Here is a 22,620-nt window from a genome sequence, read left to right on the forward strand (position 1 = left end):
GAGGGGGCGCGGTCAGGAAACGGCCGCGTCTTTACGGAGCGCGCCGGAAGTGACGTCACAGCAGCGCCGCCGCCGCCATGCCGCCCGCCGCTCTCGCCGCCCGCTCCCTCCTGCGCTCCGCGCTCCGGCCCGGCCCGGCCCCGCGCGGCCTCGTCTCGGGGCCTCCGCAGCACCCCCTGGGCCTGGCGGTGAGCGCGGGGCGGGCGCGGGGCGGGGGCGCGGGGCGGGGGCGCGGGGCGGTGACCTTGGGGAGGGGGAGGCGGCGGCGGCACTAACGGCGCTGTGCCCGCAGGAGAGCGCCGTGGGCTTCGTGGCCATGTTCGTCTCCTTCCTCGGCCCCGCCGCCTGGGTGCTCGCGCACTTCGACGACTACAAGAAACGGGAGTGAAGCCCGCGGGCCCGACCGCCGCCGCTCCGGGACCAACCCCGCCGGGACCAGCGGGGAGCGCCGGGACCACCGGGGATCGCCGCCCCCCCCGGGACCCTCCCCGTCCCCCCCGCCCCAATAAAGGCCGCGGATTCCGCCTCTGCCGCTCTCTGTCGGGTCCCGCCGCGCCGGAACGCGGGTGTGACGTCAGCGATGGCGTCACGGGAGGGGCACGGGGAAAAGCCGCCGGTTAACGGGGGGCGGTTGCTAAGGGCGGGGCCTGTTGCTAGGGGCGGATCCAGACCGCCCAAATCGTCTCCGGGGCGGGATTTGCCGCTGGGGGCGGGGCTCCGCCGGTAGCGGGGCTCCGTGGGGCGGGGTCTGTGGGGGCGGCGGAACCGCGGCTCCCGGTCCGGTTTGGGGCCGGGGCCGCTTCGTTCCGGCCCTGCCCGAGCCGCGGCCCCGTTGCCATGGGCGTGGCCTGTTGCTATGGGCCCCCGTTGCTATGGGCGTGACCTGCCGCTATGGGTGTGATCAACAAGCTCCGCCCCTTCGGGGCGTGGCCTCTCTCCGTTCCCTCCCGGAAGCGCCGGGGTTCCTGTTCCGGGCTCCGGCAGCACTTCCGGCGGAAGCGACGTGGCGGTGACGTCAGCGCGGCCGGAGGGTCCCGGTGGCGGCGTCCGGCCCGGCCCGAGCCCACGGTGAGGGGCGGCGGGGGCGGGGCGGGGCCGGGACCCCCCCTCGGCCCGGCCGGGAGCTCCCGGGGGGGGCCCGGGGCTCTGGGGGGGTCCCGGTGTGCGGGGGGTGCCCCGGTGGTTCCCGCGGGTCCCGGGCCGGGGGTCCCGGTGTGACCCCCCCCCGGTGTGACCCCCCCCGGTGTGACCCCCCCGGTGGCCCCCGCAGCCGCAGGCGATGAGCCCCGATGCAGGCGCGGCGCCGGCTCGGCCTTAGGCAGCGGGAACCGGGCGTGTACCTGGGGCCCCCCCAGACTCAGGCCGTGCCCCCCCCGGAGCCCCCGCCCGCCGCCGTCATGTCGTGTCGCGACAGGACCCAGGAGTTCCTCTTCGCCTGCAAATCGCTTCAGGGCCGGCAGGTGGGCGGGGCGGGGCGGAGACCCCCGGGACCCCCCCTCCGTGACCCCCCCGTGCCCCCCACCCTTCACCCCGGGGGTCTCCCCATTTTCCCTTCCCGGCCTCACCCGGGGGTTCCCCCCTTTCCCCCTCCGGGGGTCCCCAAATCCCCCCCCCTTTCCCCCTCACCCCCAATGGGGGTCCCGCTGTCTCCCCTCCCCCTCCCCCCAGCCCGTTCACCCCTTCCTTGTCTCCCCCTGCTCCCCCCCGCCCCCCCCTCACTCTGGGGGTCCCCCCCAACCCCGGGGGTCCCCCTGACCCCCCTCTTCTCCCCCCCCCCCCCAGGATGGGGGGCTCCAGCCCGGCAGAGCAGCCCCCGGGCCCGGGCGGCAGCGCAGCGAGTTCAGCCTCATGGCCAAGTGAGGAGGGGGCTCGGGGGGTCCCGGGGGGGGGCTGGGGGTCCCCAGAAATGGGGGTGGGGGTCTCCAGGTGAGGGGGGGGATGGGAGGGGGTTGGAACGCTCAGAAACAGCGGGGTGGGATCCCCGGGGGGGGTTTGGGGGGACAGGAGAGGGGTGGGGTCCCTGGGAATTGGGGTTTGGGGGTCCCCAGGTGTTGGGGGTGGGGGCTCTGGGACCCCCCCCCCCATCCCTGACAGCCCCATCCCCCCCCCCAGGCGCATCGGGAAGGACCTGAGCAACACCTTCGCCAAGCTGGAGAAGCTGACTATCCGTGAGTGGGGGTCCTGGGGGGGCTGGGGGCGTCTGGGGGTCCTGGGGGGGTCCTGGGGGGGCTGGGGGCGTCTGGGGGTCCTGGGGGGGGTCTGGGGGGACCTAGGGGAGTCTGGGGGTCCTGGGGGGGGCGTCCAGGGAGGAGTCTGAGGGTCCTGTGGAAGTCTGAGGGTCCTGGGGAGGAGTCTGGGGATCCTGGAGGGGGGGTCTGAGCGTTCTGGGGAGGGGTCTGGGGGTCCTAGGGGGGGTCCTGGGAGGAGTCTGGGGGTCCTGGGGGGGTCCTGGGAGGAGTCTGGGGGTCCTAGAGGGGGTCCTGGGGGGTCCTAGGGGGGGGTCTGGGGGTCCTAGAGGGGGTCCTGGGGGGTCCTGGGGGCTCGCTGACCTCCCCCCGCAGTGGCCAAGCGGAAGTCGTTGTTCGATGACAAATCCGTGGAGATCGAGGAGCTCACGTACATCATCAAACAGGTGAGGGAGGGGGCCAAGAGCTCCCCCACAGCGCCTTTTGGGGTGCCCCTGACCCTTTTTGGGGTGCCCCTGACCCTTTTTGGGGTGCCCTGCCCCTTTTTGCCCCCTCCCCAGGACATCGGCAGCCTCAACAAGCAGATCGCGCAGCTGCAGGAGCTGGTGCGGGCGCGGGGGGGCCCGGCCGGGCGCCACGGCCAGAGCCACTCCAACAGCGTGGTGGTGTCCCTGCAGGTGGGGCCGGGCCTGGGGGGGCCCGGGGGGGGCACAGGGACCCCCTGCCCACCCCCCCCCGCCGCCTGACCCCCCCCTTCCCTCCCCAGTCCAAACTGGCTTCGATGTCCAACGACTTCAAGTCGGTGCTGGAGGTGCGGACGGAGGTGAGCGCTGCGGCCCCGCCCTCCCTCCTTCCCTCCTTCCCTTCTTCCCTTCCTTTTTTGCTCTCATTTTTCTTCTTTTTCTCCTTTTTTCCTTGGTTTTTTTCCCCTTTTGTTCTTTTGTTTTTACGCTTTCTGGTTTTTTCCAGTTTTCCTCCCTTCCCTCTACCCCCTTTTTTTTCTCTTTTTTTTTCTCTTTTTTTCCTTCTCCCTTTTTTCTCTCACCACTTTTTCTTCTTTTCTTTCAACTTCTTTTATTTCCTTCTTTTCTCTCCATTTCCCCCTCTTTCTTTCCTTCTTTTTCCCCCATCCTCCCCCATTTTTTCCTCTTTTTTCCCCATTTTTCCCCCCTTTTCTCCCCATTCTCCTCTCTCTTTTCTCCCCATTCTCCTCTCTCTTTTCCCCCCATTCTCCCCCACTTTTTCTCCTCTTTCACCCCCATTCCCAATATTTTTCCCCCATTCTCCCCCATTTTTCCCCTCTTTTCCCCCCATCCTCCCCCATTTTTTTCCCTTTTTCCCCCATTTTTTCCCCTCTTTTTCCCCCCTTCTGCCCCATTTTTCCCCTTTTTCCCCCCTTCTGCCCCATTTTCCCCCTTTTTCCCCCATTTTTCCCCCTCTTCCCCCCCCATTCCCAATCTTTTCCCCCCTTTTCTCCCCTCTCTTCCCTCCGTTTTTCTCCCTTTTTTCCTTCTTTCTCCCCCCCATTTTTTTCCCGTTTCCCCCCCATTTTCTCCCCCTTTCCCTCCCATTTTCCCCCCCATTTTCCTCCCATTTTCTCCCCATTTTCTCCCCATTTTCCCCCATTTTCTCCCCATTCTCCCCCATTTCCCCCCCATTTTCTCCGTATTTTCTCCCCATTTTCTTCTCCATTTCCCCCCCATTTTCTCCCCATTTCCCCCCCCATTTTCCTCCCATTTTCTCTCCATTTTCTCCCTCTTTCCCTCCCATTTTCTCCCCCTTTCCCCCCCATTTTCCCCCCCATTTTCTCCCCATTTCCCTCCCATTTTCTCCCCGTTTTCTCCCCATTTCCCCCCCATTTCCCCCCATTTTCTCCCCATTCTCCCCCATTTCCCCCCCATTTTCCTCCCATTTTCTCTCCATTTTCTCCCCCTTTCCCCCCCATTTTCTCCCCATTTCCCCCCCATTTTCCTCCCATTTTCTCTCCATTTTCTCCCCATTTCCCCCCCATTTTCTCCCCCTTTCCCCCCCATTTCCCCCCCATTTTCTCCCCCTTTCCCCCCCATTTCCCCCTCATTTCCCCCTCATTTCCCCCCATTTCCCCCCCATTTTCTCCCCATTTCCCCCCCATTTTCCTCCCATTTTCTCTCCATTTTCTCCCCCTTTCCCCCCCATTTTCTCCCCCTTTCCCCCCCATTTCCCCCTCATTTCCCCCCATTTCCCCCCCATTTTCTCCCCATTTCCCCCCCATTTTCCTCCCATTTTCTCTCCATTTTCTCCCCCTTTCCCCCCCATTTTCTCCCCCTTTCCCCCCCATTTCCCCCCATTTTTCCCCCCCAGAACCTGAAGCAGCAGCGCAGCCGTCGGGAACATTTCTCCCGCGCCCCCGTCTCCGCCCTGGCCGCCAACAACCTCGGTGAGCGCCGGGATCGGGGCTGGGAGAGGGGGAATCTGGGGGGGCTCCTTCCCTCACTGCCCCCTGCCCCCCCAGGCAGCCCGGCCGTGCTCCAGGACGAGCCCCAGCGCTCGGGGGCCGTGGCCATCGACATGGACAGCAGGACCAGCCAGCAGCTCCAGCTCCTGGACGAGCAGGTGGGCAGGAAAAAAAAAAACCCCAAAACAACCAAAAACCCCACCAAAAAAAAAAGAGCTTTGAAGGATTTCTGTCAACCCCAACGGCACCCCTGGGCTCCCCACAGGATTCCTACATCCAGAGCCGGGCGGACACGATGCAGAACATCGAGTCCACCATCGTGGAGCTGGGCTCCATCTTCCAGCAGCTCGCCCACATGGTCAAGGAGCAGGAGGAGACGATCCAGAGGTGCCTCCAGCCCCCCCGTTCCCTTCCCTGAGACTCCCCTGAACCCTTCGTTTCCTTCCTCCCTCCCCTCCCTGTTTTTCCCCCCTTTTTCCCCTCTTCTTTCTCCCTTTTTTCCCAGTTTTTCCCATTTTTTCCCAGTTTTCCCCCCTTTTTCCCAGTTTTTCCCAGCTCCCCTTTGCCCTGTTTTCGCCCCTCCCCATTCTTTCCCCTCACTCTCCTTTATTTCTCTTCATTCCTCATCTTTCCCCTTTTTCCCTCCTTTTTTCCCCTTCTTCCTCTCATTTTTCCCATTTTTTGTCAGATTTTCCCGCCTTTTGCTCTCCGTTTTCCCTCTCCTTTCCGCCCTTCTTCGCCCCAATTTTTGCCCTTCCCCCCCTCATTTTTCCACAATTTTCCCCATTTTCCCCCTATTCCCTCTCTATTTTCTCTTTCTCCTTCATTTTCTTCCTCCTTTCACCCTTATTTTTCCCCCTTCTCCCCCATTTTCCCCCATTCCTCCCCATTTTTCCACAATTTTTTCCCTCACTTTCCTACAATTTTTTCCCTCATTTTCCCACAATTTTCCTGTTTTCCCATATTTCCCCCTTTTTTCCCACAACTTTCTGCCCACTTTCCCCCCATTTTTCCCCCCATTTCCCCCCCTTTTCCCCCAATTTTTCCCCCATTTCCTCCCCCATTTTTCCCCCCATTCCTCCCCATTTTTCCACAATTTTCTCCCATTTTTCCCACAATTTTCCACCCACTTCCCCCCCATTTCCCCCCATTTTCCCCCAATTTTTCCCCCATTTCCTCCCCTATTTTCCCCCATTCCTCCCCATTTTTCCACAATTTTCTCCCATTTTTCCCACAATTTTCCACCCACTTTCCCCCCCCTTCCCTTCCATTTTCCCTCATTTTTCCCCCTTTTCCCCCCCATTTTTCCACAATTTTCTCCCATTTTTCCCACAATTTTCCACCAAATTTCTCCCCCCTTTCCCCCCATTTTTCCCCCTTTTCCCCCCCATTTTTCCTCCATTTCCCCCCCAATTTTCCCCTCGTTCCTCCCCATTTTTCCACAATTTTCTCCCATTTTTCCCACAATTTTCCACCAAATTTCCCCCCCCTTTCCCCCCATTTTTCCTCCATTTCCCCCCCATTTCCCCCCCTTTTCCCCCAATTTTCCCCTCGTTCCTCCCCATTTTTCCACAATTTTCTCCCATTTTTCCCACAATTTTCCACCAAATTTCTCCCCCCTTTCCCCCCATTTTTCCCCCTTTTCCCCCCCATTTTTCCTCCATTTCCCCCCCAATTTTCCCCTCGTTCCTCCCCATTTTTCCACAATTTTCTCCCATTTTTCCCACAATTTTCCACCAAATTTCCCCCCCTTTTCCCCCCCATTTCCCCCCTCCTGACCCCATCTTTCCCCCCAGGATCGACTCCAGCGTGGAGGACGCTCAGCTCAACGTGGAGGCGGCGCACGGGGAGATCCTCAAATATTTCCAGTCGGTCACGTCCAACCGGTGGCTGATGGTGAAGATCTTCCTCATCCTCATCATCTTCTTCATCGTCTTCGTCGTCTTCCTGGCCTGAAATTCCTCCTTTTTCCCCCGTTTTTCCACACGGACTCAGCCCTGCGGGGCTCGGACACGGACACGGGGCCGGGACCCCCCCCCCCCTTTTCCCCCCCTCCCGGGGGTCCCCCGGCCCTCGGGGGGGGGGGGGGTTGGGAATCCCGGGAATGCTGCGGGGACCCCCCCCCACGGACCATGGGACCCCCAAAAGGGGGCTGGGGACCCCCGGAAGGGGCTGGGGGGAGCCCAGTTAAAGCTGTGAGACCCCCCAGGGTGGGGGGCCTGTGACCCCCATTGGCCTTGGGGGGGCTGCAGGAGCCCCGTTAAGGCCCCGGGACCCCCAGGAAGGGGGGGGTGGAGCTCGGCAGAAACGCGGGGGGGGGGTTCGGGGACCCCCTGGGGGCTTCAGCCCCCATGAAAACCTCGGGACCCCCAGCGTGGGGGGGCTGTGAACCCCATTAAACTGATGGGGGTCCCTCTGAGGGGGCTGCAGACCCCATTACAGCCCCAAAAGGGGGCTGCAGACCCCATTACAGCCCCAAAAGGGGCTGCGGACCCCATTTTCGACCCCGTTAAATTCAAGGGGGGGGCTGCAGGACCCCCGTGGGAACAGGAGAGCCCCGTTAAAGCCTTGGGACCGCCAGGGGGGGGGTCTGGGGACGCCCCGAGCCGTGCAGGGAGCCTTTGGGGTGGCTGCAGCCCCCGTGAACCCCTCGGGCCCCCCAATAAACCCCCGGACCCCTCCCTCACCGCGCGTTGTGGTTTTTCTTCCCGGGCCGGGACTCGAACCCGGGACCTCAGGACTTCCGGGAGGGGCGGCGGCGGCTGCGCGTGCGCGCGTGACCCCGCGGGCGGAAGTGACGTCAGCGGGACGCGCGGCGGGGAGGCCGCGGCGGCGGCGATGGCGGAGGAGGGGAAGGGGGGCGGGTACAGCGGTGAGCGGGGCGGGGGCACCGGGGGCTCGGCGGGCACCGGGGGGACACGGGGGGGACGCGGGGAGAGCCCTCAGGGGAGCCCCGGGCCGCGGCGGGAGCGGGGAGGGAGCTCGGCGGGGCAGGCCCGGGGGATGGGGGTAGGCCCGGGATGGGGGGGGGGGCGGACACCGGGCGGGCGGGGGGGACACGGGGACAGGGAAAGGGACCGGGAACGGCGGCCGGGAGGGGAGGGACACCGGGGCCGGGCGGGGGGACCCCGGGGAGGGGCGGCCGGGAGAGGGGAGGGGGCCCGGAGCCGGTGGCGGTGACCCCCGGGGCCGGTGATGGGGCCTGGGGTGGAACCGGGGACGGGAACGGGGAGAGAGCGGCGAGGGCGCGGCGGGAGGGAGCCCGCGGCCGGTCCCGGTGTCTCCGGGAGGGTCTGGGGGAGGACGGGGCCGGGGCCGGTGCCCCCGGGGCTGCTCGGGGGGGGTGGAACGGTGGGGAGGGGGCTCGGAGCGGTGGAGCCGCGCTGGGACAGAGCCCGGGGCCGGTGCCCGGTGAGGGGGCCCGGGATGGGAAGGGAGGCGGCCGCGGGGAGCCTGGAGCGGGGCAGATCCCGGTGCCGGTGTCCCGGGGGGGTTCGGGGGCTGGGGATGGAGCCGGAGCCCGGGGAAGGCGGCGGCGGCGGGAGCGCTCCCGGTGCCATTCCCGGTGCCATTCCCGGTGCCATCCCGGTGCCATTCCCGGTGCCATTCCCGGTACCATTCCCGGTGCCCTCCCAGTGCCATTCCCGGTGCCATCCCTGTGCCATTCCCGGTGCCATTCCCGGTACCATCCCGGTGCCATTCCCGGTGCCATTCCCGGTGCCATCCCGGTGCCATTCCCGGTGCCATTCCCGGTGCCATCCCGGTGCCATTCCCGGTGCCCTCCCGGTGCCATCCCGGTGCCATTCCCGGTACCCTCCCGGTGCCATCCCGGTGCCATTCCCGGTGCCATTCCCGGTGCCATTCCCGGTACCATTCCCTGTGCCCTCCCGGTGCCATTCCCGGTGCCCTCCCAGTGCCATTCCCGGTGCCATCCCGGTGCCATCCCGGTGCCATCCCGCTGCCCTCCGCAGAGCACGATGACCGCGTCGGGGGCCGGGGCTTCCCGGGGCGGCGGCGGAAGGGCCGGGGGCCGTTCCGGGGGAAGATGTACAGCGAGGTGAACCCCCGGAGCCGCCCCCGCCGCGGCCGCCCCGACGAGGACGACGGCGACGTCCCCATGGCCGAGCCGCACGACGGCCCCCGCGGGCGATAGTGAGCACGGGGCCCGGGGGGCTCCGGGGGGATTCTGGGGGGCTCCGGGGGGTCCTGGGGTGTTCCCGGGGGGTCCTGGGGGGCTCCGGGGGGATTCTGGGGGCGATCCTGGGGGGCTCCGGGGGATCCTGGGGGGTTCCAGGGGGGTCCTGGGGTGTTCCCGGGGGGTCCTGGGGGGCTCCGGGGGGATTCTGGGGGGGATTCTGGGGGGCTCCGGGGCGATCCTGGGGGGCTCCGAGGGGTCCTGGGGTGTTCCCGGGGAGTTCTTGGGGTGTTCCCGGGGAGTTCTTGGGGGGTTCCGGGGGGTCCTGGGGGGTTCCGGGGGGTCCCGGGGGGATTCTGGGGGGCTCCGGGGGATCCTGGGGAGTTCCGGGGGGTCCTGGGGAGTTCCCGGGGCATCCTGGGGTGTTCCCAGGGGAACGTGGGGGGTCCCGGGCAGTTCCTGGGGGTCCCAGGTGGATTCTGGGGGGTTCCTGGGGGTCCTGAGGTGTTCCAGGGGGATTCTGGGGGGTTCCTGGCAGTCCTGGGGTGTTCCCGGGGAGTTCCCGGGGGAACCTGGGGGGTTCCGGGGGTCCTGGGGGTTCCTGGGGGGTCCTGGGGTGTTCCGGGGGGATTCTGGGGGATTCCTGGGGGTCCTGGGGTGTTCCCAGGGGATCCTGGGGGGTTCCGGGGGCTCCTGGGGAGTCCCGGGGGGTCCCAGGCGGTTCCCGGGGGATCCTGGGAGGTTCTGGGGGATCCCACGCAGCTCCTGGGGGGTCTTGGGTGGTTCCAGGGTGGTTCCTGGGGGTCCAGGGGGGGTTCCAGGGGTTCCCAAGGGGTTCCCGGGGGGGTCCTGGGTGGGTCCCGGGGGGTCCCGGCTGATGCCGGCCTCCCCAGCGTCCCGTACACGCCGCGCTCCGGCCGCCTGGCCAACATCAACATCACGGTGAAACGGGAGCCCGGGGAGCGCGGCGGCGGCGGCGGCTCCGGCAGGGACGGGGGCAGGAGGAGCTGGTTTAAGATCACGGTGAGATGGGAACGGGGAACGGGGTGGGAATGGGAACGGGGATGGGATGGGAATGGGAACGGGGATGGGAATGAGAGGATTGGGGTGGGAAGTGCTGGGGTTGGGATGGGGGACGCTGGCTGGGGAATGGGGTTGGGATTGGGATGGGGAATGCTGGGTTTGGAGTGGGGAACGCTGGGGCTGGGATTGGGCACAGGGGTCAGGAGGAGCTGGCTGGGATTGGGGCTGAGGCGTTTTCGCTCTGCCCTCGTTCTCTTCGCTCTCTCATTTCCCTCCTCGTTCCTTTTCCTTTCCTTTCATGTTCTTTTTGCTTCTCTTTTCCGGTTTTCATTCTTTTTTCCTTCTCGTTGTAATTTTGTGCTTTCTCTTTCCCTTCCCCTCCTCTCCTCCTTCCTGCCCCCCATCCCCTGGATCCCGTGCCGTTTTCCCGCAGATCCCATATGGGAAGAAGTACGACAAGTCCTGGCTGCTGAGCTCCATCCAGAACCTCTGCAGCGTCCCCTTCACCCCCGTCGAGGTCAGTGCGCTTTGGGGGAGTTGGGGGCGATTTGGGGGCAGTTTGGGGGCATTTTGGGGGGATTTTGGGATCTCTCGGAGCGGGGAGGGAGCCCTGGATGCCGACGGGTCCCGTTGCAGTTCCACTACGACCACAACCGGGCCCAGTTCTACGTGGAGGACGCGACCACGGCCAGCGCCCTGAAGCAGGTGTCGCGGAAAATCACCGACAGGGACAACTACAAGGTGGGGAGGGGGCGGGAGCGGGGTGGGGGGTGGGATGGGATTGTCCATGGGGTGGGGTGGGATCCATGGGGTGGGATGGGATCCATGGGGTGGGATGGGATCCATGGGATGGGATCCATGGGGTGGGATGGGATCCATGGGATGGGGTGGGATGGGATTCATGGGATAGGACGGGATGGGATCGATGGGATGGGATGGGAGGGATGGGACGGGATCCATGGGATGGGATCCATGGGGCAGGATGGGATCCGTAGGATGGGATGGGATAGGGTGGGACAGGTTGGGATGGGACGGGGACAACTGGAATGGGAATGGGATGGGATGGGATCCATAGAGTGGGCTGGGATGGGCTGGGCTGGGGCAGCTGGAATGGGATGGGATGGGATGGGATGGGATGGGATGGGATGGGATGGGACAGGTTGGGTTGGGCTGGGCTGGGCTGGGAATGGGCTCTGGGAACGGGCTCTGGGAACGCTCTGGGAACGCTCTGGGAATGCTCTGGGAATGCTCTGGGAATGCTCTGGGAATGCTCTGGGAGCATCCCGAGGTCGGGGCCGCTCCCTCTCACCCCCCTGCCCCCCTCAGGTCGTCATCGTCATCAACTCCTCGGCGCCGCCGCAGTCGCTGCAGAACGAGCTCAAACCCGAGGAGATCGAGCAGCTCAAGGTGGGGGGGGGGGTCCTGGGGGGCTGGGGGGGTCCTGGGGGGCTCGGGGAGGGTTTGGGGGGCTCCTGGGGGGCTCGGGGCGGGGTCTCACCCCCTCTCTGTGCCCCAGCTCTGCATGAGCAAGAGATTCGACGGCTCCCAGCAGGCGCTGGACCTCAAGAGCCTCCGCGTGGACCCGGGTGAGGCCGGGCTTCGGGGGGTCTGGGGGGGGCTGGGGGGTCCGGGGGGGCTGCAGGGGCCGGGCCTGACCCCCCCCGTGCCCCCCGTGCCCCCTCTGTGCCCAGACCTGGTGTCCCGGAGCATCGACGTGGTGCTGAACCAGCGCAGCTCCATGGGCGTGGTGCTGCGCATCATCGAGGAGAACATCCCCGAGGTGGGAGCCCAGAGAGCCCAGAGAGCCCATTTGGGAGCCCAGAGAGCCCACTGGGAGCCCAGAGAGCCCATTTGGGAGCCCATTTGGGAGCCCAGAGAGCCCACTGAGAGCCCAGAGAGCCCATTTGGGAGCCCAGAGAGCCCATTTGGGAGCCCAGGGAGCCCAGAGAGCCCATTTGGGAGCCCAGAGAGCCCATTTGGGAGCCCATTTGGGAACCCAGAGAGCCCACTGAGAGCCCAGAGAGCCCATTTGGGAGCCCAGAGAGCCCATTTGGGAGCCCAGGGAGCCCACTGGGAGCCCAGAGAGCCCATTTGGGAGCCCAGAGAACCCATTTGGGAGCCCATTTGGGAGCCCAGAGAGCCCACTGAGAGCCCAGAGAGCCCATTTGGGAGCCCAGAGAGCCCATTTGGGAGCCCAGGGAGCCCAGAGAGCCCATTTGGGAGCCCAGAGAGCCCATTTGGGAGCCCAGGGAGCCCATTTGGGAGCCCAGAGAGCCCACTGGGAGTCCAGAGAGCCCATTTGGGAGCCCAGAGAGCCCAGAGACCCCATGGGGACCCCATTTTTCCCCATTTCCCCCATTTCTCCCCGTTTCCCCCCCAGCTGCAGTCCCTGAACCTGGGCAGCAATCGCCTTTTCCGCTTGGACGATTTGGCCGAGCTGCCCCTCAAGGCCCCGGGGCTCAAAGTGCTCGACCTGTCCCGGAATGAGGTGGGTGCTGGGACCCCCTGGGAACCCCTGGGACCCCCCTGGGACACCCCTGAGACCCCCTGGGACCCCCTGGGACCCCCGGGACCCCCCGGGACCCCCTGGGAACCCCTGGGAACCCCCTGGGAACCCCTGGGACCCCAATTCCCCCCTGGGAACCCCCTGAGACCCCCTGGGAACCCCCTGGGACCCCCGGGACCCCCTGGGACCCCCTGGGACCCCCTGGGAACCCCTGGGACCCCAATTCCCCCCTGGGACCCCCCTGAGACCCCCTGGGAACCCCCTGGGACCCCCGGGACCCCCTGGGACCCCCTGGGACCCCCTGGGAACCCCTGGGACCCCAATTCCCCCCTGGGAACCCCCTGAGACCCCCTGGGAACCCCCTGGGACCCCTGAGACCCCCTGGGACCCCCTGGGACCCCCCTGGGACCCCAATTCCCCCCTGAGACCCCTCCGGGAGCTCTCAATTCCCCCCTGGGACCCCCCTGGGGACCCCCTTGGGACCCCAATTCCCCCCTGGGACCCCCCTGGGACCCCCCTGGGACCCCAATTCCCCCCTGAGACCCCTCCCAGCACCCCCCAGCCCCTCCCCCTGCGCTGAGCCCCCTCCCCCTCCCCGGGGCAGCTGAAGTCCGAGCGGGAGCTGGACAAGGTCAAGGGGCTGAAGCTGGAGGAGCTGTGGCTGGACGGGAACCCCCTGTGCGACTCCTTCCGCGACCAGGCCAGCTACATCAGGTGTGTGCGAGCCCAGGGGGGCCAGGGACCCCCAGGGACCCCCAAACCCCCCCAGAGACCCCCAGAGACCCCCAGGGACCTCCAGAGACCCCCTGGGACCCCCCCAGGGACCCCCAGAGACCCCCAAGGACCCCCAGGGACCTCCAGAGACCCCCAGGGACCCCCTCAGGGACCCCCTCAGGGACCCCCAGAGACCCCCAAGGACCCCCAGGGACCTCCAGAGACCCCCAGGGACCCCCCAGGGACCCCCTCAGGGACCCCCTCAGACCCCCCAGAGACCCCCAAGGACCCCCAGGGACCCCCCCAGAGACCCCCAGGGACCCCCTCAGGGACCCCCAGGGACCCCCTGGGACCCCCCCAGGGACCCCCAGAGACCCCCAAACCCCCCCAGGGACCCCCAGGGACCCCCAGAGACCCCCAGGGACCCCCTGGGACCCCCTCAGGGACCCCCAGAGACCCCCTGGGACCCCCTCAGAGACCCCCAGGGACCCCTGGGACCCCCCCAGGGACCCTCAGGGACCCCCAGGGACCCCCAGGACCCCCCGGACCCCCCCGGGGCTCGGCAGGAGCGGGAGCAGTGGCCGCCCCTCCCCCAGCCCCCCCCAGTGTCCGGCTGGGCAGCGCCCACCCCCCTGCAGGGCCCCCCCCGAGCCTTCCTGGGCACCCCAAAATCCTCTGTGGTGCCCCGAAATTCTCCTTTTCGTCCTCGAAATTCTCCTTTTGGTCCCAAAATCCTTCTTTTGGTCCCCAAAATCCTCCTTTTTGCCCTCAAAATCCTTCTTTTGGTCCCAAAATCCTCCTTTTGGTCCCAAAATCCTCCTTTTTGCCTTCAAAATCCTCCTTTTGGTCCCAAAATCCTCCTTTTTGCCCTTAAAATCCTTCTTTTGGTCCCAAAATTCTCCTTTTGGTCCCCAGAATTCTCCCTTTTGTCCCCAAAATTGTTTAGTTTTTTTTTTTTTTTGCCCCTAAAACCCTCCCTTTATGTCCCCAAATCTCCCTCGTTTTCCCCAAATTCTCCTTTGTGTCCCCAGAAATCCCCCAGAGCTGGGGCAGGATCCTTTCTGCCTCTTTCCCACTTCCTTTCTTTCACTTTTTCTCCCTTTTTTCCCCCATTTTCTGCTTCCTTGCTTTTTATTTTTTTTCTTTCTGTTCGTTGTTTTTCTTTCACTTTTTTTCTCCTTTTTTTTTTTTTTTTTTTTTTGGTCTTTTCTCCTCATTTCTTCCTCCTCCTGCTCCTGCCTGGGGCTCCCAGCCCCTGTTCCCCATTCCCGACCTCTTCCAGAGCCTTTCCCGGGGCTGGAGCCCTCTCTGAGGGGCCCGTGGGGGACCCCAAACCCCCCAAATCCCCCCCAAATTCCGCCCTGAGCCCTGAGTGGGGCCTGGAGGAGCCGTTTTGGCTCCTTCCCTCCCTCTCCCGCTTCCCTCTTTCCCTGCTCCTCTTTTCCTGCTGCTCCTTTTGCTCCTTTGCTCCTCTTTTTCCCTTTTTTTGCTCCTTTGCTCCTCTTTTTTTTTCCTCTTTCCCTCCCTCCCTCTCCCCCTTCCCTCTCTCCCCGCTCCTCCTTTCTCTCCCTCCTCTTTCCCTTTCTCCTTTCCCCTTTTCCCCCCATTCCCGGGGGTCTCTCCCCCTCCTTTTCCCCATTCCCTCTCCTCCATTTTTGGGGGTCTCTCCCCCTTTTCCTTCATTCTGTTCCCCTCCTTTTCCCTTTTGCCTCCTTTTTCCCCATCCCCTCCTCTTGCCTCCCATTCCCGGGGGTCTCTCTCCCCCATCCCCTCCTTTCTCCCCCATTCCCGGGGGTCTCTCCCCCATTCCCGGGGGTCTCTCCCCCATCCCCTCCTCCCTCCCCCATTCCCGGGGGTCTCCCTCTCCCATTCTCCCATTCCCGGGGGTCTCCCCCTCCATTCCCGGGGGTCTCTCCCCCATCCCCTCCTCTCTCCCCCATTCCCGAGGGTCTCTCCCCCATTCCCGGGGGTCTCTCCCCCATTCCCGGGGGTCTCTCCCCCCCATCCCCTCCTCTCCCTCCCCCATTCCCGGGGGTCTCCCTCTCCCATTCTCCCATTCCCGGGGGTCTCTCCCCCATCCCCTCCTCTCTCCCCCCATTCCCGGGGGTCTCTCCCCCCATTCCCGGGGGTCTCTCCCCCATTCCCGGGGGTCTCTCCCCCCCCATCCCGGGGGTCCCGGGGGTGCCCCGCGTTCGGCCCTCGACGAGGGCTGGTTAGCCAGAGACGGGTAAGATCCCTCGGGGAGGGACGACCTAAGCCAGGCACAGCCGTGCAGGGCCGAACGCCGCGGCCGGGGCAGCCCCCTCCCCAAATTCCCCAAATCCCCCCGTCCCTGCCCCGGGCAGGGCCCCCCCGCCCCGAGCGGGAGCTGCTGCGGCTCCGGGGGCGCGGCCGGAGCCCCCCGGGGCACCCCCGGCCTCTGGGGGGGCAGAGGGAGCCCCTGACCCCCCCCAGCCTGTGCTGGAGCCCCCAAATCCCCTCCCCAAAACCCCTGGGCTGCCCCCTCCCCGCTTATCCTGGAGCCCCCCAAATCCTTCCCTGGAGCCTCCCAAAATCCTTCCCTGGAGCCCCCCAAAATCCTTCCTTGGAGCTTCCCAAAATCCTTCCCTGGAGCCTCCCAAAATCCTTCCCTGGAGCCCCCCAAAATCTTCCTTTTCCTCCTTTTTCTGCACCCCAAAAATTTTCCTTTTCCTCCTTTTTCTGCACCCCAAAAATTTTCCTTTTCCTCCTTTTTCTGCACCCCAAAAATTTTCCTTTTCCTCCTTTTTCTGCACCCCAAAAATTTTCCTTTCCACCCCTTTTCTGCACCCCAAAATCTTCCTTTCTTCCCCCTTTTTTGTACCCCAAAATCTTTGTTTTCCCCCTTTTCTGTACCCCAAAATTTTACTTTTTTTCCTCTTTTCTACACCCTTGAATTTTCTTCCCCCCCTTTTTTGCACCCAAAATCTTCCTTTTCCCCCTTTTCCTGGACCCCCAAAGCTTCCTTTTCCTCCTTTTTCTGTACCCCAAAATCTTCCTTTTCCTCCTTTTTCTGTACCCCAAAATCTTCCTTTCCACCCCTTTTCTGCACCCCAAAATTTTCCTTTTTCCTCTTTTCTGCACCCCAAAATTTTACTTTTTTTCCTCTTTTCTACACCCTGGAATTTTCCTCCCCCCCCCTTTTCTGCACCCCCAATTCTTCCCTTCCCCCCCCCCCATTTGCACCCCCAAATTTTCTTTTTTTTTCCCTTTTCTTGCACCCCCAAATCTTCCTCTTCTCCTTTCCTGGACCCCCCCAAATCCTTCCCTGCACCCCCACATTTTTCCTTCCTCCCTTTTCCCTCCTGTTCCCAAATTTTCCTTCTCCCCCTTTTTTTGCCCCCCCTGGTTCCCCCCCCCCCCCAATTCCTCTGCACCCCCAAATTTTCTTCCCCCCTCCCCCCACCCAAAATCTTCCTCTGCTCCCCCCCCCCACCCCCAAAACCCCCCCGTGACCCCCCCAAATCCCCTCCCCCACCCCACAGTGCCACGCCCGGTGGGATTTTGGGGTCCCCCCCTTGTTCCCCCCCCCCCACCAGGTGAGTACGAGCCAGGTAAGGCCCCCCAGGGCCCCCCCAAAACCCCCCCGGGGGGGTGGGGCACTTCTGGGGTGGGGGGAGGGGGAGGTCCCCAATAAATTTGGGAGGTGGGGGGATGGGATTTTTTTGGGGGGGGGGTTTTGGGGGGGCTGCTCAGCCCCCCACCCACTGTGCCCCCCCCCCCCCGGCAGCTCCGTCAGAGAGAGGTTCCCCAAACTGCTGCGCCTGGTGAGTCTGGGGGGGTCTGGGGGGGTCCTGAGGGGTCTGGGGGGGTCCCCGAGGGGTCTGGGGGGGTCCCCAGGGGGTCTGGGGGGGTCTGGGGGGGTCCTGAGGGGTCTGGGGGGGTCCCCAAGGGGTCTGGGGGGTCCTGAGGGGTCTGGAGGGGTCTGGGGGGGGCCCCGAGGGGTCTGGGGGGGGTCCTGAGGGGTCTGGGGGGTCTGGGGGGGTCCTGAGGGGTCTGGGGGGGTCCCTGAGGGGTCTGGGGGGTCCCCGAGGGGTCTGGAGGGGTCTGGGGGGGGTCCTGAGGGGTCTGGGGGGGTCCTGAGGGGGTCCTGAGGGGTCTGGGGGGGGTCCTGAGGGGTCTGGGGGGGTCCCCGAGGGGTCTGGGGGGGTTTCTGAGGGGTCTGGGGGGGTCCTGAGGGGTCTGGAGGGGTCTGGGGGGGTCTGGGGGGGTCCCCGAGGGGTCTGGGGGGGGTCCTGAGGGGTCTGGAGGGGTCTGGGGGGGTCCCCAAGGGGTCCCCGAGGGGTCTGGGGGGGGTCCTGAGGGGTCTGGGGGGGTCTGGGGGGGTCCCCAGGGGGTCTGGGGGGGTCCTGAGGGGTCTGGGGGGGTTTCTGAGGGGTCTGGGGGGGGGCCCTGAGGGGTCTGGGGGGGTTTCTGAGGGGTCTGGGGGGGTCCCCAGGGGGTCTGGGGGGGTCCCCAAGGGGTCTGGGGGGGGTCCTGAGGGGTCTGGAGGGGTCTGGGGGGGGTCCTGAGGGGTCTGGAGGGGTCTGGGGGGGGTCCCCGAGGGGTCTGGGAGGGTCCTGAGGGGTCTGGGGGGGTCCCTGAGGGGTTTGGGGACTCTGGGGGGGGTCCCCAAGGGGTCTGGGGGGGCTTTGAAGGGTTTGGGGGATCCTGGGTGGATTTGGGGGGGTCCCTGAGGAGTTTGGGGGGGTCTTAGAAGGGTTTGGGGGGGTCCCCAGGGGCTCTGGGGGGGCCCTGAGGGGATTGGGGGATCCTGAGGGGGTTTTGGGGGGGGCCCTGAAGGGTTTGGGGGTCTGGGGGGCTCTGGGGGGATTTGGGGGGGATTTTGGGGGGCCCCTGAAGGGTTTGGGGGGGGGTTGGGGGGGTTGGAGGGGATTTGAGGGGGATTTTGGGGGGCGCTGGGGGGGGGGGGGTTTGGGGAGGCCCTGAAGGGTTTGGGGGCTCCTGGGGGGGCTTGGGGGGGATTTTGGGGTGTTCTGGGGGGGTTTGGGGGGGATTTTGGGGGCTCCTTGCAGTTTTTGGCTCCTGGGGGGGGGGATTTGGGCCATTCTGAGCCCTTTTGGGGGGGTTTAGAGAGGAATTAATTGGGGTTTTTGGGGGGGGTCAGGGAGGATTCGGAGCCGTTTTTTGGGGGGGTTTTTTTGGGCTGGGGTTGGAGGGGGGGTTGGGAACATCCCCAAATATTTTTGGGGGGGGGTTCCCATCGATCTTTTCCCCCCAAATCCCCCCCAAATCCCCCCCCAGGACGGCCACGAGCTCCCCCCCCCCATCGCCTTCGACGTCGAGGCCCCCACGACGCTGCCGCCCTGCAAGGTGGGGACCCCCCCCCCCTTCTCCTCAATTTGGGGGGGCTTTTCCCCCTTTTTGGGATCCCCTCCCCCCTTTTTGGGACCCCCCCACCACCCTCGGGGGGGTCTCACCGTGGTTTCCCCCCTCCCCCCCCATTTTTTTAGGGCAGCTACTTCGGCTCCGACGACCTCAAGGCTTTGGTGCTGCGGTTCCTCCAGCAGTGAGTGCCCCCCCCCCGCCCCAAAAACCCCCCAAAACCACCTCAAAACCCCTCTCAAAAAACCCCAAACCCCCCCAAAAAAAACCCCACTGAAAATCCCCAATTCCCCCCACAAAAAAACCCCAAAATTCCTCAAAACTTCTCTTAAAAATCCCTTAAACCCCCCTCAAAAAAACCCTTAAAAATCCCCAAATCCCCTCAAAACCCCCCGTTTTTTAAGCCCCAAACCCCATTTTTAACCCCAAACCCCTTTTCAACCCATTTGTTAACCCTAAAATCCCATTCCTCCCCAAACCCCATTTTGACCCCATTTTTAACCCCTAAATTCCATTTTTTAACCCCAAAATCCCATTTTCCCCTCCCGAACTCCGTTGTCACCCCATTTCTCCATTTCCCCCCATTTTCCCATTTCCCCCCGTTTTTCCCCCATTTTTCCCCTATTTTTTTCCCAAATCTCCCCATCTCCCCCATTTTTTTCCCCATTTCCCCCCCTTTTTCCTCCATTTCCCTCCATTTTTGCCCAAATCCCCCCATTTTCCCCCATTTCCCTCCGTTTTCCCCCCTATTTTTCCCCTATTTCCTCCCATTTTACCCAAATCCCCCCATTTCTCCCCCATTGCCCCCCCATTTTACCCAAATCCCCGTTTTCCCCCCTTTTTTCCCCGTTTTCCCCCATTTTTCCCCGTTTTTCCCATTTCTCCCTGGTTTTCCCCCCATTTTTTCCCCTTTTCCCCCCATTTTTTCCCCTAATCCCCCCCTTTTCCCCCATTTTCCCCCCATTTTTTCCCCATTTTTTCCCCAAATCCCCCTCTTTTCCCCATTCCCCCCATTTTGCCCAAATCCCCCCGTTTTCACCCCAATTTCCCCTCTCCCCCAGGTATTACTCCGTCTACGACTCCAGTGACCGCCAGGGGCTGCTGGACGCGTACCACGACAGCGCCTGCTGCTCGCTGAGCATCCCCTACGGCCCCCACACCCCCCCCAGGTACCCGAGAACGCCAAAAACCGCCCCAAAACCGCCCCCAAACACCCCAAACACCCCAAAACCGCCCCCAAACACCCCAAAAACCGCCCCGAAACACCCCAAAAACCCCCAAAACCGCCCCAAAACCGCCCCGAAACACCCCAAACGCCCCAAAAACCGCCCCAAAACCGCCCTGAAACACCCCAAACACCCCAAAAACCGCCCCCAAACACCCCAAACACCCCAAAAACCGCCCCAAACACCCCAAAAAACGTCCCAAAACCGCCCCGAAACACCCCAAAAACTGCCCCGAAACACCCCAAAAAATGTCCCAAAACCGCCCCGAAACACCCCAAAAACCGCCCCAAAACCGCCCCGAAACACCCCAAAAACCGCCCCAAACCCCCCAAAAACTGCCTTGAAACCCCCCAAAAACCCCAAAAACCGCCCCAAAACCACCCTGAAATACCCCAGAAACCGCCCTGAAACCCCCCAAAAAACGCCCCAAAACCCCCCAAACCCCCCCAAAACTGCCCCAAAACACCCCAAACACCCCAAAAACCACCCCAGAACGCCCCAAACACCCCAAAAAAACGTCCCAAAACGCCCCAAACACCCCAAAAAACGTCCCAAAACGCCCCAAACACCCCAAAAAACGTCCCAAAACCGCCCCCAAAACCCCAAACACCCCAAAAACCGCCCCAAAACACCCCAGAAACAGCCCTGAAACCCCCCAAAACCGCCCCAAAACCGCCCTGAAACAACCAAGAAACCCCCAAAAACCGCCCAAAACCCCCCAAACCACCCCCCAACTGCCCAAAACACCCCAAACACCCCAAAAAAGTCCCAAAACCGCCCCAAACCCCCCAAAAACCGCCCCAAAACCACCCCAAAAACCGCCCCAAAACCGCCCCAAACCACCCCAAAAACTGTCCCAAACCACCCCAAAAACCACCCCAAAACATCACAAAAACCCCCAAAACCCCCCCCAAAACACCCCAAAACACCCCAAAAAACCCCAAAACCACCCCAAAACCGCCCCGAAACACCCCAAAAACCCCAAAAACCACCCCAAAAACCCCAAACCCCCCAAAATGGCTCCAAAACCGCCCCGAAACATCCCAAAAACCACCCCAAAACCACCCCAGAAACCGCCCCCAAACACCCCAAACACCCCAAAAACCGCCCCAAACCCCCAAAACCGGCCCCAAAACGACCCCAAAAACCCCAAAAACCCCCCAAAATCCCCAAAACCGCCCCAAAAACGGCCGTGGGCTCTGTGCCCCAGGAACAGCCTCAACGAGTACTTCAAGGACAGCAGGAACGTGAAGAAGCTGAAGGACCCCAGTGAGACCCTCGGGGGATTTGGGGTTTTTGGGGATTTTTGGGGTTTTTGGGGGGTTTTGGGGTTTTTGGGGAGTTTTGCGGGTTTCTGGGATTTTTTGGGGATTTTTTTTGGGATTTTTTGGGGGGTTTTTTGAGGGTTTTTGGGGGTTTTTGGGGATTTTTTGGGGTTTTTTTTGGATTTTTTGGGGGGTTTTTTAAGGGTTTTTGGGGGTTTTTGGGGATTTTTTGGGGTTTTTTTTGGGATTTTTTTGGGGGGCTTTTTGAGGGTTTTTGGGGGGTTTTGGGATTTTTTGGGGGATTTTTTGGGGATTTTTTGGGGTTTTTTTGGGATTTTTTGGGGGATTTTTGAGGGGATTTTTGGGATTTTTTGGGGGATTTTTTTGGGGGGGATTTTGGGGATTTTTCGGGGGTTTTTTTTGGGATTTTTTTGGGGGGCTTTTTGAGGGTTTTTGGGGGGTTTTGGGATTTTTTGGGGGGATTTTTTTGGGGATTTTTTGGGGGTTTTTTTGGGATTTTTTGGGGGATTTTTGAGGGGATTTTTGGGATTTTTTTGGGGATTTTTTTGGGGGATTTTGGGGATTTTTTTGGGGTTTTTGGGGGGTTTTTTGGGATGCTTTTGGGATTTTTTTTTGGTTTTTTAGGGGATTTTTGGAGGGGTTTTTGGGGATTTTTGGGGATTTTTTGGGGTTTTTTTGAGGGTTTTTTGGGGGGTTTTGAGGGGTTTTTGGGGACATTTTGGGGTGGATTTTCGGTGGATTTGGGCTGGATTTGGGGTTTTCTGAGGCGCTTGGACCCTTCCCCTCCCCAGCCATGGATTTTGGGTGGATTTTGGGGTGGATTTTGGGGTTTTTTGAGGTGGATTTTGAGGTGGATTTTGGGGTGGATTTGAGGTGGATTTGGGGTTTTCTGAGCCTCTCTGAGCCTTCCCCTCCCCAGCCATGGGTTTTGAGGTGGATTTTGGGGTGGATTTGAGGTGGATTTTGGGGTGGATTTGGGGTGGATTTTGAGGTGGATTTGAGGTGGATTTTGGGTGGATTTGGGGTGGATTTTGGGGTGGATTTTGGGGTGGATTTTGAGGTGGATTTGAGGTGGATTTTGGGTGGATTTGGGGTTTTCTGAGCTGCTCTGACCCTTCCCCTCCCCAGCCATGGGTTTTGGGGTGGATTTGGGGTGGATTTTGGGGTTTTTTGAGGTGGATTTTGAGGTGGATTTTGGGGTGGATTTGGGGTGGATTTTGGGGTGGATTTTGGGGTGGATTTTGAGGTGGATTTTGAGGTGGATTTTGGGGTGGATTTTGGGGTGGATTTTGAGATGGATTTTGGGGTGGATTTTGAGGTGGATTTTGAGGTGGATTTTGGGGTGGATTTTGGGGTGGATTTGGGTGGATTTTGGGGTTTTTGAGGTGGATTTGGAGGTGGATTTTGGGGTGGATTTTGAGGTGGATTTGGGGTGGATTTGGGGTTTTCTGAGCCTCTCTGAGCCTTCCTCTCCCAGCCATGGGTTTTGAGGTGGATTTGGGGTAGATTTTGGGGTGGATTTTGAGGTGGATTTTGGGGTGGATTTGGGGTGGATTTTGAGGTGGATTTTGAGATGGATTTGAGGTGGATTTTGGGTGGATTTGGGGTTTTCTGAGCCGCCCTGACCCTTCCCCTCCCCAGCCATGGGTTTTGAGGTGGATTTGGGGTGGATTTTGGGCTGGATTTGGGCTGGATTTGGGCTGGATTTGGGCTGGATTTGGGCTGGATTTGGGCTTTTCTGAGCCGCCCTGACCCTTCCCCTCCCCA

The 22,620-nt window shown here is 62.7% G+C and overlaps 2 protein-coding genes across 2 annotated transcripts in view; both read left to right on the forward strand.

Moving 5' to 3' along the window:
• Positions 1-979: 979 nt before the first annotated feature.
• On the forward strand, positions 980-7,287 carry STX5 (syntaxin 5). Its single transcript, XM_082300428.1, has 11 exons — positions 980-1,068; positions 1,271-1,460; positions 1,783-1,856; positions 2,113-2,168; positions 2,562-2,632; positions 2,747-2,863; positions 2,953-3,009; positions 4,527-4,602; positions 4,678-4,778; positions 4,886-5,007; positions 6,417-7,287. The coding sequence occupies exons 2-11, from the start codon at positions 1,290-1,292 to the stop codon at positions 6,574-6,576; spliced, it is 1,005 nt and encodes a 334-aa protein (XP_082156554.1). The 5' UTR covers positions 980-1,068; positions 1,271-1,289; the 3' UTR covers positions 6,577-7,287.
• Positions 7,288-7,429: 142 nt separating this feature from the next.
• Positions 7,430-22,620, forward strand: part of NXF1 (nuclear RNA export factor 1) — a 16,530-nt gene continuing 1,339 nt past the window's right edge. Inside the window, exons 1-16 of the mRNA XM_082300239.1 lie at positions 7,430-7,492; positions 8,592-8,772; positions 9,649-9,778; positions 10,212-10,295; positions 10,415-10,519; positions 11,105-11,185; positions 11,295-11,364; positions 11,470-11,558; positions 12,159-12,266; positions 12,889-12,998; positions 16,747-16,783; positions 18,261-18,329; positions 18,470-18,525; positions 19,403-19,510; positions 20,778-20,836; positions 22,331-22,355. Coding sequence (XP_082156365.1) covers positions 7,459-7,492; positions 8,592-8,772; positions 9,649-9,778; positions 10,212-10,295; positions 10,415-10,519; positions 11,105-11,185; positions 11,295-11,364; positions 11,470-11,558; positions 12,159-12,266; positions 12,889-12,998; positions 16,747-16,783; positions 18,261-18,329; positions 18,470-18,525; positions 19,403-19,510; positions 20,778-20,836; positions 22,331-22,355 — 1,346 coding nt within the window. The 5' untranslated portion in view covers positions 7,430-7,458. The remainder of the gene's footprint in view (positions 7,493-8,591; positions 8,773-9,648; positions 9,779-10,211; positions 10,296-10,414; positions 10,520-11,104; positions 11,186-11,294; positions 11,365-11,469; positions 11,559-12,158; positions 12,267-12,888; positions 12,999-16,746; positions 16,784-18,260; positions 18,330-18,469; positions 18,526-19,402; positions 19,511-20,777; positions 20,837-22,330; positions 22,356-22,620) is intronic.

Source organism: Coloeus monedula, assembly GCF_965178545.1.
Source record: "Coloeus monedula genome assembly, chromosome: 39".
Classification (NCBI taxonomy): Eukaryota; Metazoa; Chordata; class Aves; order Passeriformes; family Corvidae; genus Coloeus; species Coloeus monedula.

Coding starts and splice junctions, on each gene's coding strand:
- STX5 (XM_082300428.1), top strand. CDS start 1,290: ATGCAGGCGCGGCGCCGGCTCGGCCTTAGGCAGCGGGAACCGGGCGTG. Junction 1,857..2,112: donor GAGTTCAGCCTCATGGCCAA/GTGAGGAGGGGG, acceptor CCCCCCCCCCAG/GCGCATCGGGAAGGACCTGA. Junction 2,864..2,952: donor GCGTGGTGGTGTCCCTGCAG/GTGGGGCCGGGC, acceptor TTCCCTCCCCAG/TCCAAACTGGCTTCGATGTC.